Source organism: Heterodontus francisci, chromosome 25 (assembly GCF_036365525.1).
Source record: "Heterodontus francisci isolate sHetFra1 chromosome 25, sHetFra1.hap1, whole genome shotgun sequence".
NCBI classification, from domain to species: Eukaryota; Metazoa; Chordata; class Chondrichthyes; order Heterodontiformes; family Heterodontidae; genus Heterodontus; species Heterodontus francisci.
This window is the reverse complement of record NC_090395.1, coordinates 20,030,866-20,046,177: the sequence shown is the minus strand read 5'-3', so window position 1 is coordinate 20,046,177 and position 15,312 is coordinate 20,030,866. Positions and strand designations below refer to the sequence as shown.

The following is a 15,312-nucleotide window of genomic DNA, read 5'->3' as shown; positions in this document are numbered from 1 at the left end:
GATACCTGTGTCTTAACTGTAGTGGACCAGCTTGGCAAGGGGAATGACTAGCCCTGGTACAAAGATCTTCAGCACTACAGCTGGAATATTATCAGGGCTGATAGCCTTTGCTGTGTCCAACATGCTTATCTGGTGCAATGAACCAAAGTGCCTGGACACTGTCATCCGTGACAATTGGGACCCCAGGAGGATTGTCCATTTACCATTTGCGGCTAAAGATATAAATAATTCAGACACCCCCATGCTAAGCCCATGAAAAATACAAAGCCACACAAGAAGATAATAGAATTATTTTGTATTTAATTGTAAAAGGTACACAGTGTGAAAGGTGCATTCAACATTGTAAAATCAGTCACAGTACTGAAATCCTTCATTTGATTTTCATTCCTGATGAAAATACAGATTTCTATCACTCTCTTTATAATTTAATAATCTTCTCCAGATTAATACAAAGTTATTTTATACAAAGAAAATCCAATGAAAATTAAATTAAGCAAAAAGAAACACCTCAACATAATTTATACACAGTATTGCACATTAGTTATAAATAGTCACGCTGCTTTCTCTTCCATTAGTAATTAGCGAAGATACCCAATGGAGTTTTATAACACAAACCTCTGGGTAATAATTGTGAACTAGCCGTTTAAAGAAGGCTGCCAGTGGTGCTTCCCAATCTTACACAAATCAAAGCTTTCAATACTTTCTTGAATCATATGTTCAGGTGCCTACACCACTTCACTAAGACTATCATATATTTCACTCACCCAGGCCAAGTGTCCATTAGACCACATATTGAAACAGCCCATAAAGTCAGTCTACTGTAGGTTTCATTTTAAAAGGTGTTGCTAGAATACTGTTGCTTGAATCGGTTAACTTTTCATATTTATGAAATATTTCTGCTGTCTGAAGCACATGAATTGCGAATGTCACTGAGTGAAGGTGCTCATCATGGGTTGTGAATGGGTGGAGATACTCCAGCCATGATGCACAAGAGGTACAATTCTCCAAAGGTGCTCTACCATCGGCAGCCTCGCCACTGGCTTCTCACAGACTAGGGGCGCACTGTGCCATGAAGACAGCTCCCTACAACAGACATGCAGTCAGAGAATTGATCCTTAAAATCATGGGATGGAAATCAAGTGGAGAGATGGCATGGGAGTGGGATCCATGGTCAATGGTAGTGGGCGAGGTGGTCCAAGAGAGGTAAAGGTAATGCACCCATATTTTCTAATAATGACACAATGACCCTCAAAAATGAGACAGTGCCAAGAGGTCAGGAAATGTGGTGTAATGATAGAAGAGAACCACAATTCTTTGTTCCAGAGTAACAGGCTCTGAACCCATTTAGTCTCTTTGTGGACTGAACACATTATTGGTTAAGTGTAACCTAATTAGTTCCTGATCTGTTGGATAGATTGTCATATAGATAGAGAGACAGGAATATAGAAAGAGATAGAGATAGATCCGCTGGGAGAGGAAGCAGTCATAGATTCCTTTGTTTCACTCACAAGCCACTCATACCATAGCTTATTAAAGTGTGTTGCTCACTCACTCTGATTCAGCTTCTCCAATACATTAAAATTTTCATCACAGCACTCAGATATTCAGAGAATATAAGCTAATGGAGGTCTCCAATATTTTAGAAAAAGGGCAGTGTCCACCATCCAAAGACTGAGCTTGCATTCAAGTTTAAAATCACACCATTGTTTCCTTGGCAATGGGCTGGTATACAGCTTGCATCCTGGAGGCTAGAGTTTGCTGCAGCTCTGTCACAACATCGTGATGTTTCCCTGTCTGGCTCTGCAGCAGCTGCCGGAAGGAGTCCTGCTCCAGTAAAGACACCATATTCTTCAGGAAGTATCCATGGCAGTAGGAGACCAGCTCGGAGGCCTTGAGAACCTGCACAAAATAGGATCAGATCCTCAGAAGAAAGAATCATGCAGCATAGAAGGAGGCCATTTGGCCCATTGTGCCTGTGCTGGTTCTTTGAGGAAGTAATCCAACTAGTTCCACTCCCTTGCTCTTTCTCCACAATCCTGCAAACTTTTCCTTTTCAAGTATTATCCAATTGCCTTCTGAAAGTTATTATTGAATCTGCTTCCACTGCCCTCTCATGCAGTGGTTTCCAGATGAATGACAACTCGCTGCAAAAAAGCAATTATTCTCATTGCCACCCCGCTAGTTCTTTGGACAATTACCTTAAATCTGTGTCGTCTGGTTACTGACCCCACCTCATCAGCCACCATCATCCCCCTCCCCAACAAAGAAAGACTTCTCCCTATTTATTTCACCAAAACTCTTCAGTGCAGGAGGTCACAAAGGCATAAAACCATGAGAATGGTCCACAGGTAACAAACATTTAATCGTAGCCACATGAGTTTATCTGTTTATTGGATTAATATTGCCAATACTCACACCTGACTTCAGATTTATTCCCTAGGGACTAATCCAGCTTAGAGAGGGAGCTAGGATACCAATTGACCAGTACAACTGGGCTCAATGTAGCTGGAGGAACCCACCTCCCCTAACCCCAAAGTCCACCCTCACCCTCCCCACTCCTAACTGCCATGCAGCATCCCCTGCTGGACAGTGTCAGAATTAGTGGGCATTAGTTTATGACATTGGGCAGTGCAACATCAGACCACCAGTCACTGGGCTCCCAAATGAAGAGTAGGCACTTGGCTGTGGTTTGAGAAGATACAAAGCTCTATCTCACTAAAGGTCAGTCCCTACAGTACAGGAGGGAGAAGGAAATAATTCCTCGATGGGAACATGAGGACATGATGAGGTTTCAGCTGTGGCTCAGTTGGTAGCTTTTGCCTCAGGGTCAGAAGGTTGAGGGTTCAAATCCCAGTACAGAAGGAAATGTAGCAGCCAATTTGTGTACAGTAAGATCCCACACACATTAACATGATACTGACCAGATAATCTGTTTTAAGTGATGGTGGTTGAGGGATAAATATTTGCCAGGACACCAAGAAGAACTCCCTTGTTCTTCTTCAAATAGTGCCACAGGACCTTTTATATCCACCTGACAGGGCAGGCAGGGCTTCTGTTTATTGTCTCATCTAAAAGATGACACCTGCAACAGTGCAGCACTCCCTTGTTACTGCGCTGGAGTGTCAGCCTGGAATATTTGATCCACAGAGCTGATTGTCCACGTGTTGTAGAACCGAACCGATTTTCACTCCAATGATTTCAAAATCTATCTGTTAATTGCTTTGTTGTGATTATGCTCTGCTCATCATTAACTTAGAACATTGCGTGTTATGTTGCATGGAAATCGGGGCAAGATGCCATCAACTCTCCTCACCTTGGCCTGTTGGTATGTGTGTGAACTGTCAGCAAATGTCAAGTTCTTTGAACAGACGATCTCACAGTGGCGTGTCAGAGGCTTGAGGTTGAAGAAGCTGGAAGCTGAGAGAACCTGGAACAGAGACAGGGTCATAAGTACTGAGTAAAACCGTTAGGGTCAGAGAGTGAGGCAAATTTCCCGACCATCAAAACCGCTCCACCCAGTCTATCCTATCATGGTCCCTACCCAGCCATCTTATCTCCTCCCACATAAGTTTACCCCATCATGGATTGTCTACCCCATCATACAGTATACCCACACCACAAGCACATTCTCCCTTATCATAGATTCTAGCCCCCCCCCCCCCACTTAATTGCCTCCCACAACCCATGCACACACAATTCGATTATGGACTCTTGCCCACACATTTCATTTTCAATGTAAGCTTCTCCAAATCTTTCCAAAGAAATCTCAGAAAACAAACACTAATCCAGACCACAGCTATAACTCATCTCCTTACAACCCACCCACTGCCAGCAATTGTTAATGGACAGTGATTAGGACGGAGATTCCTATCTGGATTTTCCTTCCCTGGCCCAATGGCAATGAATCTAATTGTACCCAGCGCCCTTTTAAAGCACCATTAATATCTGATTCAAAAACAAGAAATGCTGGATTCACTCAGCAGGTCTGGCAGCATCTGTGGAAAGAGAAGCAGAGTTAACGTTTCGGGTCAGTGACCCTTCTTCGGAACTGACAAATATTAGAAAAGTCACAGATTATAAACAAGTGAGGTGGGGGTGGGGCAAGAGATAACAAAGGAGACGGTGCAGATTGGACCAGGCCACATAGCTGACCAAAAGGTCACGGAGCAAAGGCAAACAATATGTTAATGGTGTGTTGAAAGACAAAGCATTAGTACAGATTAGGTGTGAATACACTGAATATTGAACAACAGCAAGTGCAAACCTGAAGAAAAACAACCTGAAAAAAACGGTGGGTAAGCAAACTAAGATGAAATGAAATAAATGCAAAAAAAGATTGTAAAAAATGTAAAAAGGAATGTAAAAAAAAGGAAGAAAAAAATAACTAAAAATGAAAGTAAAATGGGGGGCTGTCATGCTCTGAAATTATTGAACTCAATGTTCAGTCCGACAGGCTGTAGTGTGCCTAATCGGTAGATGAGATGCTGTTCCTCGAGCTTGCGTTGATGTTCACTGGAACACTGCAGCAATCCCAGGACAGAGATGTGAGCATGAGAGCAGGGGGGAGTGTTGAAATGGCAAGCAACCGGAAGCTCAGGGTCCTGCTTGCGGACTGAGCGGAGATGTTCCGCAAAGCGGTCACCCAGTCTGCGCTTGGTCTCCCCAATGTAGAGGAGACCACACTGTGAGCAGCGAATACAGTATACTACATTGAAAGAAGTACAAGTAAATCGCTGCTTCACCTGAAAATAGTGTTTGGGGCCTGGGATAGTGAGGAGAGAGGAGGTAAATGGGCACCTCGACTACACTTCTTCACACCCTACCTCCTGTAAGGACTCCATTCCATTCTCCCAGTTTCTCCGTCTCCGACGCATCTGCTCTGATGATGCTACCTTCCATGACGGTGCTTCTGATATGACCTCCTTATTCCTCAACCGAGGATTTCCCCCCACTGTGGTTGACAGGGCCCTCAACCGTGTCCGACCCATTCCCCGCACCTCTACCCTCACCCCTTCCCCTCCCTCCCAGAACCGTGACAGGGTTCCCCTTGTCCTCACTTTTCATCCCACCAGCCTCCATATCCAAAGGAACATCCTCCGCCATTTTCGCCACCTCCAGCGTGATGCCACTACCAGTCGCATCTTCCCCTCCCTTCCCCTGTCAGCATTCCGAAGGGATCGTTCCCTCCGCGACACCCTGGTCCACTTCTCCATTACCCCCACCACCTCGTCCCCGTCCCAGGGCACCTTCCCCTGCAATCGCAGGAGGTGTAATACCTACCCATTTACCTCCTCTCTCCTCACTATCCCAGGCCCCAAACACTCCTTTCAGGTGAAGCAGCGATTTACTTGTACTTCTTTCAATGTAGTATACTGTATTCACTGCTCACAGTGTGGTCTCCTCTACATTGGGGAGACCAAGCGCAGACTGGGTGACCGCTTTGCGGAACATCTCCGCTCAGTCCGCAAGCAGGACCCTGAGCTTCCGGTTGCTTGCCATTTCAACACTCCCCCCTGCTCTCATGCTCACATCTCTGTCCTGGGATTGCTGCAGTGTTCCAGTGAACATCAACGCAAGCTCGAGGAACAGCATCTCATCTACCGATTAGGCACACTACAGCCTGCCGGACTGAACATTGAGTTCAATAATTTCAGAGCATGACAGCCCCCCATTTTACTTTCATTTTTAGTTATTTTTTTCTTCCTTTTTTTTACATTCCTTTTTACATTTTTTACAATCTTTTTTTGCATTTATTTCATTTCATCTTAGTTTGTTCAGTTTGCTTACCCACTGTTTTTTTCAGGTTGTTTTTCTTCATGTTTGCACTTGCTGCTGTTCAATATTCAGTGTATTCACACCTAATCTGTACTAATGCTTTGTCTTTCAGCACACCATTAACATATTGTTTGCCTTTGCTCCGTGACCTTTTGGTCAGCTATGTGGCCTGGTCCAATCTGCACCTTCTCCTTTGTTATCTCTTGCCCCACCCCCACCTCACTTGTTTATAATCTGTGACTTTTCTAATATTTGTCAGTTCCGAAGAAGGGTCACTGACCCGAAACGTTAACTCTGCTTCTCTTTCCACAGATGCTGCCAGACCTGCTGAGTGATTCCAGCATTTCTTGTTTTTGTTTCAGATTTCCAGCATCCGCAGTATTTTGCTTTTATTTTAGTGATTAATATCTGATTGATGGGGCAGGGAAATAGATTTCCATGCTGTGACAGCTCATCCATTGGAACCTGGCAAGAGACTGTGGAATAGAGAGAGCAGTCACATAGGAGAAGACACCTTACCTCCAGGGCTTGGCTTTTACTGATCTCTAGTCCCTCTGTTCCTCCTTCGTAAATATACTGAGCCAAGCACTGTCAAGAAAGCACAGAATAAGAATGAGAGACTGGGCACACGACTCTAATACTAATCAGCTGACCGGAAAAAAATTTCTCCAAATGAAAAATCTGCATTTCCATAGTGCTTTTCATGTCTTTAGGACATCCCAAAGTGCTTTACAGCCAATGAAATACTTTTAGTTTAGTTTAGTTTAGTTTAGTTTTGAAGTGTAGTTGCTACTGTTTTGTAGGGAAATGCAGCAAAGTACACACAGCAAAGTCCCACAAAACCAGCAATCAGATGAAATACCAATTAATTCACTTTTAATGATGTTGATTGAAGGATAAATATCGGCCAGGATACTCAAGGTCATGACACCAGCACCACAATATAGCAGGTACACATGGAGTTAACTGGCTACCTGGTTATGACAGGAATTTGCAATTCTGCTGTTAGTTACCTTGAATGTGCTGTACTTGATATCCTTGATCTCGATGGGGCTGCAGGTCTTGCCATCAGCAGAAGAGCAGGCCGTAATAAGTGCTTTGAACCTTAAGAGTGAGAAAAACATATAACTAAGTAATGATTCCAGAAAGGACCCTGTGTAGGCAAGACATTCATCACTGAATTAAAAATGTTGTATCCCATTTAAAATGTTGGCTGGATTCCATTTCGAACAGCCCTCAAGCAATGCAAGCTGAACAGGGAGGAGGGCCATAACCCCACACACAAAGGCAGTCCCACTCCGGGAAAACCCTGTCCAGTGATTCAAGATGCTGACAGGAATCTTTCTCACATGAGTCATCTGTTTTGGTCAATGAAATGTGGGAACCCTCCCGTTGAAGTTAACATGAAAATAAAGGGCTTTGCATCAATCTGTGTTGAGGGGCACAGGTTACTGATTTTACTGAAAAAACACAGCCAGCAGCTCCTGATACTGCACAATCAGAGGTACAGCTTACTGATATATAGACAGCAGCTCCTGATACTGCACAATCAGAGGTACAGCTTACTGATATATAGACAGATGCTCCTGATACTGCACAATCAGAGGTACAGCTTACTGACATATAGACAGCAGCTCCTGATACTGCACAATCAGAGGTACAGGTTACTGACATATAGACAGCAGCTCCTGAAACTGCACAATCAGAGGTACAGCTTACTGATATATAGACAGCAGCTCCTGATACTGCACAATCAGAGGTACAGGTTACTGATTTTACTGCAAATATACAGACAGCAGCTCCTGACACTGCACAGTCGGAGGTACAGGTTACTGATATACAGACAGCAGCTCCTGACAGTGCACAATCGGAGGTACAGGTGACTGATTTTACTGTGAATATTCAGACAGCAGCTCCTGACACTGCACAATTGGAGGTACAGGTTACTGATTTTACTGCAAATATTCAGACAGCAGCTCCTGACACTACACAATCAGAGGTACAGGTTACTGATTTTACTGTGAATATTCAGACAGCAGCTCCTGACACTGCACAATCGGAGGTACAGGTTGCTGATATACAGACAGCAGCTCCTGACACTGCACAATCGGAGGTACAGGTTACTGATTTTGCTGAGAATATTCAGACAGCAGCTCCTGACACTACACAATCAGAGGTACAGGTTACTGATTTTAATGTGAATATTCAGACAGCAGCTCCTGACACTGCACAATCGGAGGTACAGGTTACTGATTTTACTGTGAATATTCAGACAGCAGCTCCTGACACTGCACAATCGGAGGTACAGGTTACTGATGTTACTGCGAATATTCAGACAGCAGCTCCTGACACTGCACAGTTGGAGGTACAGGTTACTGATTTTACTGTGAATATTCAGACAGCAGCTCCTGACACTGTACAATCGGAGGTACAGGTTACTGATTTTACTGAAAATATAAAGACAGCAGCTCCTGTCACTGCACAGTTGGAGGTACAGGTTACTGATTTTACTGTGAATATTCAGACAGCAGCTCCTGACACTGTACAATCGGAGGTACAGGTTACTGATTATACTGAAAATATAAAGACAGCAGCTCCTGACACTGCACAATCGGAGGTACAGGTTACTGATTTTACTGAAAATATAAAGACAGCAGCTCCTGACACTGCACAATTGGAGGTACAGGTTCGTGATTTTACTGCGAATATTCAGACAGCAGCTCCTGACACTGCACAATCGGAGGTACAGGTTACTGATTTTACTGATAGTATAAAGCCAGCAGCTCCTGACACTGCACAATCGGAAGTACAGGTTACTGATTTTACTGAGAATATTCAGACAGCAGCTCCTGACACTGCACAGTTGGAGGTACAGGTTACTAATTTTACTGAAAATATAAAGACAGCAGCTCCTGACACTGCACAATCAGAGGTATAGGTTACTGATTTTACTGATAGTATAAAGCCAGCAGCTCCTGACACTGCACAATCAGAGGTACAGGTTACTGATTTTACTGAGAATATTCAGACAGCAGCTCCTGACACTGCACAGTTGGAGGTACAGGTTACTGATTTTACAGTGAATATTCTGACAGCAGCTCCTGACACTGCACAATCGGAGGTACAGGTTACTGATTTTTCTATGAATATTCAGACAGCAGCTCCTGACACTGCACAATCGGAGGTACAGGTTACTGATTTTACTGTGAATATTCAGACAGCAGCTCCTGACACTGCACAATCGGAGGTACAGGTTACTGATTTTACTGTGAATATTCAGACTGCAGCTCCTGACACTGCACAGTCGGAGGTAAGGTTACTGATTTTACTGTGAATATTCAGACAGCAGCTCCTGACACTGCACATTCGGAGGTACAGGTTACTGATTTTACTGCGAATATTCAGACAGCAGCTCCTGACACTGCACAATCGGAGGTACAGGTTACTGATTTTACTGATAGTATAAAGCCAGCTGCTCCTGACACTGCACAATCAGAGGTACAGGTTACTGATTTTACTGAGAATATTCAGACAGCAGCTCCTGACACTGCACAGTTGGAGGTACAGGTTACTGATTTTACTGATAGTATAAAGCCAGCAGCTCCTGACACTGCACAATCGGAGGTACAGGTTACTGATTTTACTGTGAATATTCAGACAGCAGCTCCTGACACTGCACAATCGGAGGTACAGGTTACTGATTTTACTGTGAATATTCAGACAGCAGCTCCTGACACTGCACAGTTGGAGGTACAGGTTACTGATTTTACTGTGAATATTCAGACAGCAGCTCCTGACACTGCACAATCGGAGGTACAGGTTACTGATTTTACTATGAATATTCAGACAGCAGCTCCTGACACTGCACAGTTGGAGGTACAGGTTACTGATTTTACTGTGAATATTCAGACAGCAGCTCCTGACACTGCACAATCGGAGGTACAGGTTTCTGATTTTACGGTGAATATTCAGACAGCAGCTCCTGACACTGCACAATCGGAGGTACAGATTACTGATTTTACTATGAATATTCAGACAGCAGCTCCTGACACTACACAATCGGAGGTACAGGTTACTGATTTTACTGTGAATATTCAGACAGCAGCTCCTGACACTGCACAATCGGAGGTACAGGTTACTGATTTTACTGCGAATATTCAGACAGCAGCTCCTGACACTGCACAATCGGAGGTACAGGTTACTGATTCTACTGCGAATATTCAGACAGCAACTCCTGACACGGTACAGTTTACTGATTTTACTGTGAATATTCAGACAGCAGCTCCTGACACTGCACAATCGGAGGTACAGGTTACTAATTTTACTGAAAATATAAAGACAGCAGCTCCTGACACTGTTCAATCGGAGGTACAGGTTACTGATTTTACTGATAGTATAAAGCCAGCAGCTCCTGACACTGCACAATCAGAGGTACAGGTTACTGATTTTACTGAGAATATTCAGACAGCAGCTCCTGACACTGCACAGTTGGAGGTACAGGTTACTGATTTTACTGTGAATATTCAGACAGCAGCTCCTGACACTGCACAATCGGAGGTACAGGTTCCTGATTTTACTGTGAATATTCAGACAGCAGCTCCTGACACTGCACAGTTGGAGGTACAGGTTACTGATTTTACTGTGAATATTCAGACAGCAGCTCCTGACACTGCACAATCGGAGATACAGGTTACTGATTTTACTGTGAATATTCAGACAGCAGCTCCTGACACTGCACAATCGGAGGTACAGGTTACTGATTTTACTGTGAATATTCAGACAGCAGCTCCTGACACTGCACAGTTGGAGGTACAGGTTACTGATTTTACTGTGAATATTCAGACAGCAGCTCCTGACACTGCACAATCGGAGGTACAGGTTACTGATTTTACTGCGAATATTCAGACAGCAGCTCCTGACACTGCACAATCGGAGGTACAGGTTACTGATTTTACTGCGAATATTCAGACAGCAGCTCCTTACACTGCACAATCGGAGGTACAGGTTACTGATTTTACTGCGAATATTCAGACAGCAACTCCTGACACTGCACAATCGGAGGTACAGGTTACTGATTTTACTGAGAATATTCAGACAGCAGCTCCTGACACTGCACAATCAGAGGTACAGGTTACTGATTTTACTGTGAATATTCAGACAGCAGCTCCTGACACTGCACAATCGGAGGTACAGGTTACTGATTTTACTGCGAATATTCAGACAGCAACTCCTGACACTGCACAATCGGAGGTACAGTTTACTGATTTTACTGCGAATATTCAGACAGCAGCTCCTGACACTGCACAATCAGAGGTACAGGTTACTGATTTTACTAAGGATATAAAGACAGCAGCTCCTGACACTAATTTAGTGGGCACTTTCATCCTGCGGTTGCTGCAAAGCCCAAAGAGTCTGCATTCTTGGCTTCATGGATCAATTCACATTGCATTAATTTAAGTTATAAGCAATGTGATTTGGATGGAACCAATAGGATCTCCCTGCCTCAGCACAATGCATTAATCTGCGAATGTACAGAACTGACTGGCACACAGTTTGGTGAACCACAGGGTCTTACCGGGGTGAGGCAGTTGACAGCAGTGCCTTATGTCCGTAGAATAGCTTCCTCTCCACCAGAAATGTGATGTCTGGCTGTTCCTGGTTATTCAGTAGAATGGGGTCTGCAGAAAGGAATGATTAGGGAGTTAAATCTATAACCATCTGTCCTCACCTCACCCCAGCAGAGTGGCCCTGCCCTACAAAACCCATCCCACACTGTGATACCCCAGGGAAAGGACAGTCTATTGCAAACAGCTTTCAACTCAAGTGCAATATTCAGGGAAAGGCTCTGAGATGCTCAAAGTGACACAACCTAGAGTCTCATGCATCACAAGGACACTTTATACACCTGACATTATCAAGATGGAATGTGTTGTGTCGGTCCGGGCCACTCCCTTGGGGTTTAGAATTAATCCTTTCCTCAGATGCAAAATATTGAAGCTGGCCACATCTGTATTCTCCACCCAAACTAAAACACAGCCCTCAGGTTGCCCTTTGGACCTCAGTGCCAACCTTTAAGTGTTCCAGAACAGTAAGGGAAATACTTTATTAGAAAATTTGTTGCAAAATAACAAAGGGTATCCCAATACTCAATTGGGCTCATTCATCTTCAAGTAACGGGTCCGTTGGAGCTGGCTCCATGGTGCAACACCAGTGGGACAGAATTGCCATGTTGGTAGTACTGAAGGCGAGGCGACCATGCAGTTCCATCTGGTTGAGGACACCGTGCAATACTCACCAACTGGAGCCTTGATCTTCTCCCCAGTCTCCTGGATCATAGGGATGGGGTAGGGTCCATAGCAATAGCTAAAGATGGCTGCTAGCTGTTGAATAATAGAATCGTTCTGAAAATGTAACACAAAGACACCACGTCAAGTCAATCAACTGGTCTGTGTCCGACCGGTTCGATAAATATCTGACAGTCACTCAGCTCCCAGTAATCTCAGACTCATTTCACTCAGAGCAGTCAAACCTTTAAAACCTTGTATACTCCATCATTGACCAATCACTGTCCCAGCTTACTGTTACAAAGTTATAGAGGCTGTAACCTTCCATACATTCTTCCTAGAATGCATTTCAGCCATCAAGGTCAGGCACATAGTTGGCAGAGCAGGGGTCTGCAATAAGTGCTTTTACAATGAGATTTGTAATTTCAAAGACTGTTAGAGCTTCACAGTGTGAGAGTGGGATTTGTACTATCACATTGTACTACAAGAGGTTATGTAACTCATATTTTGTTACCAGAGACTGTTAGATTGAGACCTGCAATATCAGAGACTGTGAGATTAGGACCTATAATATCAGAGACTGTTAGATTAGGGCCTGTAATATCAGAGACTGCTGGATAGGGGCATGTAATATCAGAGACTGTGAGAGAATATGAGGAGGAGATTGCACAGTGCTGTACCTTGCTCAGGCGGAATATGTCGAACATCAGGGTCAGTCCCCGGGAGATCATCTCTTGGCTATACACATCCTTCACAGTATCAAATTCTTTCAGCAGCTGCAGAGTGATGAGCCAGTGACGCTGGGTGAACGAGGTTTCCAGGGACTTCAGCCAGGAATGCAGAGTCCAAGGGACACCTTGGGGTGAAAAGAACAGACCGTCGTGAACAAAAGGGGGCTGACATCCAACAGTAATCCCCTCAGTGAAAGAGAAAGGGGATATTACCTGCGGCACAGGAATATCTGACCTTTGTAAACTTCACATACCCCAGAGCACAGGCTTGATCAAGTCTAATATCAGCTAAGGGAAGATAGAAGATCAGGGAAGAATGAGACACATTCTGTTCACTAAACTGAGAGGTGACCTGGTGAAGGTGGACTAGATGCAGCTACTTGAAGGAAAATCTGTGGCAAACCAGTGGGAGGCATTCAAGAGCAAGATACTACAGGCACAGTGTAGGCATGTTCTCACAAAGATAAAGAGTGGTACTGCCAAATCTAGAGCTCCCTGGTGATCTAGAAGCTTACAGGGTAAGTTAAAGCAAAAAAAGAAAGCTTATGATGATTGCAAATATCTTACTACTTTATAAAGCCTAGAGGAGTATACAAAGTGCAGGGGTGAAGTAAAAAAGGAAATTAGAAAAGCAAAGAGAGGATATGAAAAATTATTGACAGGTAAAATCAAGGAAAACCCAAAGATGTTTTATCAGTACATTAAGAGTAAGAGGATAACGAAGGAAAGGGTAGGGCCTATCAGAGATGTATAAGGGAACTTATGTGTGGATGCAGAAGATATGGACAGGGTTCTTAATGAGTTTTTTGTCTCTGTTTTCACAGAGGAGAGGGTTGATATAGACATTGTAGTTAAAGAGGAGAAGTGTGAAATATTAGATAAGATAAGCATAATGAGAGAGGAAGTGCTTGAGGTCTGACATCCTTGAAAGTGGATAAATCGCCAGGACCGGATGTTTTGCACCGGATCATCTTCAAATCCTCATTAGATGTAGGTGAGGTACCAGATGACTGGAGGTCTGCGAACGTGGTACCATTGTTTAAAAACGGTGCGAGGGATAAGCCAGGTAATTATAGCCCAGTCAGTCTGACCTCTGTGCTGGGTAAATTGTTAGAATCTATTCTTAGGGACAGGATGAACTGCCACTTAGAAAGGCACAGATTAATCAGGGATAGTCAGCATGGATTTGTTAAGGGAGGGTCATGTCTTACTAACTTGATTGAGATTTTTGAAGAAGTAACACGGAGGATTGATGAGGGTAGTGCAGTGGATGCGGTTGACATGGATTTTAATAAGTCATTTGACAAGGTCCCGCACGGCAGACTGGTCAGTAAAATGAAAGCCCATGGAATACAGGGGAATGTGGCAGGTTGGATTCAGAATTGGCTCAGTGACAGAAAACAAAGGGTAGTAGTCGACGGATGTTTTTGTGAATGGAAGGTGGTTTCCAGTGGTGTTCCACAGGGCTCAATGTTGGGTCCCTTGCTGTTTGTGGTATATATTAATGATTTGGACTCAAATATAGGAGGCATGATTGGGAAATTTGCTGATGACACAAAATTTGGCCGTGCAGTTAATAGTGAAGAGGAGAGTCATGGACTCCAGAATGATATCAATGGTTTGGTTGAGTGGGCGGAAAAGTGGCTAATGGAATTCAATCCAGAGAAGTGTGAGGTGATGCATTTGGGGAGGGCAAATAAAGCGAGGGAATACACAATAAACAGGAGGATATTGAGAGGGGTAGAAGAAGTGAGAAACCTTGGCGTGCATGTCCATAGGTCCCTGAAGGTGGCAGGACAGGTAGATAGAGTGGTGAAGAAGACATATGGATTGCTTTCCTTTATTGGCTGAGTTAGAGAGTACAAAAGCAGGGATGTGATGCTAGAGCTGTATGGAGCACTGGTCAGGCCGCAGCTGAAGTACTGCATACAGTTCTGGTCACCACATTACAGGAAGGACATAATTGCTCTGGAGAGAGTGCAAAGGAGATTTACAAGAATGTTGCCAGGGCTTGAGGGTTGCAGCTATGAGGAAAGATTGTATAGGCTAGGGTTCTTTTCCCTGGAATTGAGGAGGCTGAGGGGTAACTTGATTGAGATGTACAAAATTATGAGGGGGCCGAGATAGAGTAGACAGGAAGGACCTGTTTCCCCTGCCGGGGAGGTTGGTTACCAGGGGATGCAGATTTAAGGTGATTGGTAAAAGGATTAGAGGGGACATGAGGAAAATCTTTTTGGTGGGTGTCTGGAATTCACTGCCAGGATCGGTGGTGGAGGCAGAAACCCTAAGTCTTTTAAAAGGTACCTGGACATGCGCCCAAGGTGCTGCAACCTGTGGGGCTATGGACCAGGTGCTGGAAGGTGGGATGAGTTTGGTGGATAGCTTATTCGTCCGGTGTGGACATGATGGGCTGAATGGCCTCCTTCTGTGTTGTATCTTGTTCTATGTTCTGTGGTATTAGCTTTGACAGTGGTAGCACTCTTGCCTCTGATTCAGAATGTCATGGGTTCAAGTCCCACTCC

The 15,312-nt window shown here is 44.1% G+C and overlaps 1 protein-coding gene across 1 annotated transcript in view; it reads right to left on the bottom strand.

The window, feature by feature from the left end:
- Positions 1-267: 267 nt before the first annotated feature.
- Positions 268-15,312, bottom strand: part of LOC137383777 (ankyrin repeat and BTB/POZ domain-containing protein 2-like) — a 72,704-nt gene continuing 57,659 nt past the window's right edge. The window contains exons 11-17 of the mRNA XM_068056960.1: positions 12,740-12,915; positions 12,071-12,176; positions 11,351-11,453; positions 6,789-6,879; positions 6,295-6,363; positions 3,314-3,427; positions 268-1,899 (exon numbers count right to left, since the gene is read on the bottom strand). Coding sequence (XP_067913061.1) covers positions 1,696-1,899; positions 3,314-3,427; positions 6,295-6,363; positions 6,789-6,879; positions 11,351-11,453; positions 12,071-12,176; positions 12,740-12,915 — 863 coding nt within the window. The 3' untranslated portion in view covers positions 268-1,695. The remainder of the gene's footprint in view (positions 1,900-3,313; positions 3,428-6,294; positions 6,364-6,788; positions 6,880-11,350; positions 11,454-12,070; positions 12,177-12,739; positions 12,916-15,312) is intronic.